Below are 5,097 nucleotides of genomic sequence, written 5' to 3'. Positions count from 1 at the left end.
ACAACAATATAAAATTATGCACAAAAGGAATTAGTAATGTAAAAAAACGTGGTTTTCTTTATGTATGTTTATATATAAATATTTATGGGGGCCCCTAGAGACGAAACGCGTACAAACTCCAAAACACATTTCTAGCGTTAACTGAACTTCCAAAACAGAGCTACCTAGATCACTTAAATTGTCTATTGTTTTTGTATTAATACATAATAATAAAAAAAAAACAACTTAATTTACCTGTTACTACCACACACCCAATCCGAATGTTGGTACTTCCTGGCTTGTGTAGCCACTAGGTAACAAAAGCTCAACACGGCCCCTAGCATCCTGGAGCACTTCCGTTGTGTTTTGGAGTTTGTACGTGCTTTGTCTCTAGGGGCCACTGTAAATATACTTTTATTTATTCACTCCACATAAAATGTAATAAATAAATTATAAAGTACAAAAACCAACTATTTACATTTCATACATTTCAACTTTTAACTACTTAAATTTTCAGCTTTTTCCTTTTAAACAAATTTAAAGTGAAACAACACAAAACACTGCAAACCACAACACAATAAAATATAAATTAAAATATGGAAAAAAAAAGGGGGAAAAAAGAACACCAAGATCTTTAATTACGGGAAAGGTTGGCATTTAGAAATATTAATATCACACTCAACTGACTGTGTTTTATCTTCCTATTGCACTGATGGGTGGACAGTTCTTAGGTGCCTGTGCATGTTGTTTGTGGAGCCAGCTCTATATGATATCCTTTTCTTGTAGACTCTACACTCTGCCTTTGTTTTGTCAGTAAGATTGAAATGGCTCCAGACTTTGCTACATTTCTTGATGTCACTCATTTTCTTTACTGTACCTTTCCAATGTGACTGTGTTGACTCTTGTTGTTGCTCCCGGCTGTCTTTCTTTCCCTCTCCCTCCTGTTCTTGTTGTGTGCTACTGCTGTTGCGAGTGTAACTACCGCCCTGCCCCCTCAGCTCAGCGCTGAGCAGAGGGGGGAGGGGTGCAAACACAAGGCTCTGTTTGCCATCTCTGCTCGCCATCTCTGCTCAGCGCAAACCAGAGGCGGAGCCAGACATTTGAAACACCCGGGGCTTAGCCCTAAAGGGTAGTATGCATGTGGGATTTTTTTTTTTTTTTGGGGGGGGGGGCTTAGAAATGACTGAAAGATTAATTGGCTCTGTTTTGAGTTTTGTTCAAAAAAGAATGACTTCATATAGGGAAAAATATATATCACACATGCAGGACACCTTAAACTAGTTTTTTAATTAAGCAGCAAGGCAGAACGAAGTCGGGGCTGTATCAAGACACGAGGACTAAACCCCAATTCAACCAGACGCATAACTGAAACCGATTTAGTCGGGGAGGGTAAGAACTGAAAATATGAAATAAACACACGTAAGCTAAGACTCTCTAAAAAAAATAGCATTTGTTCGGCTTTTCATTTCGCCATTTGTTGATTCACTTGAAGAGCAAGTAACGTAATATTGGTCAAGTGATCAGTTTGATATCAATCTTTCGTGATGCACCGTCATATTTACATTATTTGTATGGTACGAATGATTTTCTTTGGTACCTGGTCAAACTTAAGCTCTCCTTAGTATGGCTGGCTCTGTTTCTCCAACAGCGCACTGACAGGTAGCAGCTGCCCCGCCCCCTCGCTCAGTCGCTTAGTGCCTGAGCTCGGATCATACCAATATCAGGGGGGATTCACGCACAGTCGTAAATTCCCACAGTGTGCACTATGTGCTTCGAATATTATGTGTACTTTTTGTTTTATACAGTTGTCAGCCAGGCATCTAACTATGAAAAAATTACACTCCAAAGGACCCCGGGCTTCTGACAAAACAACCCGGGCTTAAGCCCAGTAAGCCACCCCCACGCTCCGCCCCTGGCGCAAACACAAGGGTGACTTGCAGCGTGAAGCGAAAAAAGTGAAAGAGAGGGCAAGAGAAAGGAAAAAAACAAAACAAAAAACCCACAGCTCCCAATAAGGAGCCGGCTCGCATCGTTCACTTCAAAGATCCGGCTCTAAGAGCCATTTCGTTCGCGACCGACCCATCACTAGCACATATTCCACATGTAATACTTTTCAAAATTAACTGGACGAACTGGCATGATTTTTAATACTTGGATGAAGCAAGTGTCACAGTTTGCCAAAGCAGACTGTAAACATTTGTGAAGAGTGGACCCAAAATGCAGACACAAAGGAACGTGGAACCAAAACCTGAGTATTAAGAAAAAGTGAGCCGTTTAATGCGCTGATGAAGAAATACAAAGTAATGCATAAGGCAAACAAAGACGAGAATAAACAATAACCTAAACTGGGGAAACTAAACATAAAAAACCCAACACATGAACCGCTGCATGGATACACCGACACCGGGAACATGGAACCGTAACACAACAGACAGCCTGATACTGAACAAAAGAGGACAGAGGACTTAAATACACAGAGAGATAATGAGGGGATGGGGAACAGGTGGGAACAAAGCTGGGACAAATCAGACCTAACGAGACAAGGGGAAGCAAAACTGGACACACTGCACACAGAACAAGGACTTTCACAATAAAACAGGAAACAGCATGGAATGCAGAGATGACAACACGAACTTGATAACATAAGACACACAAACATGAAACACATGAAGGGTGAGGGAAACTTGAAACACAGGGGTAGAAGACACAAGGGGAATCTGAAAAACTATAAACTATAACCGCAACTTTGGTATAATAGAAAATAAACTACTTAACCTCAAGGACTTAAATATAAATCAAAAACATCAAATTAAACCAACATTCAAAAAGCTGACAAGAACTTGCCTGAATCTGAGTGCAGCACTGCACACTTCAGAATTCATCCTGCTGCTTCTTTTAGCAATCACACCATGAATAAGAATTGGTGACCTGGATCCACTGGTAGCCATAAAAGCTGTAATATTTCCTCCACCATGTTTGACAGATGATGTGTTTTACATTATGAAACATTTATCTTCTCCAAACTTCTCTCTTCTCATCATTCTTGTATGAGTTCACTTTGGTTTCATCTGCATAGAATTTTTCAGACTGTGCAGACTCCTTTAGATGTTTTTTTTGGCAAAGTCTAATTCGACCTTCCTTTTCTTAAGTGTAACTAGTTGTTTGCACTTTGTTGTAAATTCTCAGTGTATGTACTGTATTCCTGAAAATATCTCTTGACAATCAGGTACCTCGACTTTGACAATGATAGTCCTGCCTCCTTCAGAGAAAACTGGATGCCTGCACTTCAGTCACATATTGACTGATTTAAATGAAAACTGTGGTAAAACTACAAAAATTGCATCTTTGTCCCAAACATTATGGAGTTTGAAAATCTTAAAGTGAGCTTTGTCCATCCTTATCAACCAGCCACATGAATTATAAGAAATGCTCATATTTTATCTGTCCTGTTTTTTTATTTTAAATTTACAGCAACAACAAATCTGTTTTCGATTTAATTAAACAAATCAAAGCATTATTCTGATTATACTGAAAATATAACCAACAGTACAGTAAATAACATCTTTTACATTGTTAGTTTTTTAGAAGTTATTCATGGATTGTAGATTTTGGTGAAGAACAAAGTAAAACATGATTAAGATGTAGTTGTTCCAGAGCTTCAGAGGAAGATGGTGATTATGGCTGAAGACACCAGCAGGAGCACGACACTGGGACCAGTTGGGATAGCACTGTTGCACAAGTTCCCTTCACAGCAGCTCATAGGACTGACACACAAGCTAGTGAACTGGCAGCCCTTAGTGACGGTACCTGTAAGACATGATGGTAAAACCTCCGTTTCAGCTCATAAAATGTATGATTTACAGCTTTAAACACTTCTTAATACACTGCAGAACAACTTACCGCTTGTAGTAAGGCTGAAACATCGGTCCATACCAGCAGGACAAGTTAAGGCATTAGTGCAGGAGTGAGGGTCAGAGAGTGCACATACATAGCATTTTAATCCACATGCTGCAGAGAAACAAAGAAAGCTGTCATTCATAGATGAAGATTCTCCAAATACAAAGCATCATCCATTAGACTGCAGATGTCTTAATGAGATCCAGAAAAGCTTTTTTTCATTCAGAGAAAAGGCTTCTCATAAAGTTCGTGGTACCACAGCTCAGAGAATGCAACAGGAAATTAAAAGAGAGAGAGAGAAAGAAAATAGAACTGGACCAGGAGTTTTATTTTTTAAAAATCCCAAAGACAATAATAATAACAACCCAACAATAATAACCCAGATTAGATAAAATAATACCCTGCAGATCTATAGAGTATATGCAGGTAAATAGCCCTTTGTGGTGCAAGCAATAGAAATGAATGTGTTTTTAGAGCGCAGCGCTGGGCATGCCGTGTCATATGTAAAATGGCCTTCAGGATCTGCCGTTTCTATTACAAAATACAGTGAGCTCCATAATTTGATTTATAAAGGCATTTTTAAATAGTTTTGCATCTGCACATGACTATAGTGTATTTTAAATCAAACTGTTAATAGTACAAAAGTTACAAAGTCATCCATTTTAAAAAATTTATTCTTTCTTTTTTTTCACATCACAGAAGAATTGTAGTTCAGATGTGCTTTTCAAGGTGATCTGAACCTCTCTTCAGTTTCATGTCTCCTACAGTTTAGTATAAAAATAGAAGAGCTGAAAGGATCAGTGAGTATCTGATTATCTGGTAAAGAACAAGACAAACCAATCATAAACTGCTCTTACCTGTGGACAAACTCAAAACCAGGATCAGAGCTCCAAGAAGCTTCATGGTGAGAATAAGAAAGAAGTACACGATGTGCGAGGAGGACAGGTTAAGTAGGCTTTGTTCAGCTCTTCAGTTTCAGTTTCTCAGAAAGTGAGTAGCATGGTACTGAAGCCCCTCCCCTCTTGAGAAGTTCAGGTCACTCTGAGTGGACTCAATATTACTTTCATTTATGTGCACATCTGCACTTGTGCAATATGTTCACAAAAGAAGTTAATGCTACCGAATAATCACTGTTGCTAAGATACACAGGAATGATACTGCAAAAGTATCATTCTGCAAAATGCTCATATTTCCTCTGTCCTGTTTTTTTTTATTTATTTA

The 5,097-nt window shown here is 38.7% G+C and overlaps 1 protein-coding gene across 1 annotated transcript; it reads right to left on the bottom strand.

The window, feature by feature from the left end:
* Positions 1 to 3,579: 3,579 nt before the first annotated feature.
* Positions 3,580 to 4,843, bottom strand: LOC146621482 (uncharacterized). Its single transcript, XM_085368486.1, has 3 exons — positions 4,734 to 4,843; positions 3,880 to 3,987; positions 3,580 to 3,786 (listed from the first exon to the last, which is right to left on the bottom strand). The coding sequence occupies exons 1-3, from the start codon at positions 4,777 to 4,779 to the stop codon at positions 3,638 to 3,640; spliced, it is 303 nt and encodes a 100-aa protein (XP_085224612.1). The 5' UTR covers positions 4,780 to 4,843; the 3' UTR covers positions 3,580 to 3,637.
* Positions 4,844 to 5,097: the final 254 nt, after the last annotated feature.

This window comes from Diplotaxodon limnothrissa, linkage group LG12 (assembly GCF_057381915.1).
Source record: "Diplotaxodon limnothrissa isolate DT_005_m linkage group LG12, D_limnothrissa_male_GT1.1, whole genome shotgun sequence".
Lineage (NCBI taxonomy): Eukaryota > Metazoa > Chordata > Actinopteri > Cichliformes > Cichlidae > Diplotaxodon > Diplotaxodon limnothrissa.
The sequence above is the reverse complement of the archived record's forward strand: the minus strand, read 5'-3'. Positions and strand labels throughout refer to the sequence as shown.

Coding starts and splice junctions, on each gene's coding strand:
- LOC146621482 (XM_085368486.1), bottom strand. CDS start 4,779: ATGAAGCTTCTTGGAGCTCTGATCCTGGTTTTGAGTTTGTCCACAG. Junction 3,988..4,733: donor GGTTTTGAGTTTGTCCACAG/GTAAGAGCAGTT, acceptor GTTTCTCTGCAG/CATGTGGATTAAAATGCTAT. Junction 3,787..3,879: donor TTTCAGCCTTACTACAAGCG/GTAAGTTGTTCT, acceptor CATGTCTTACAG/GTACCGTCACTAAGGGCTGC.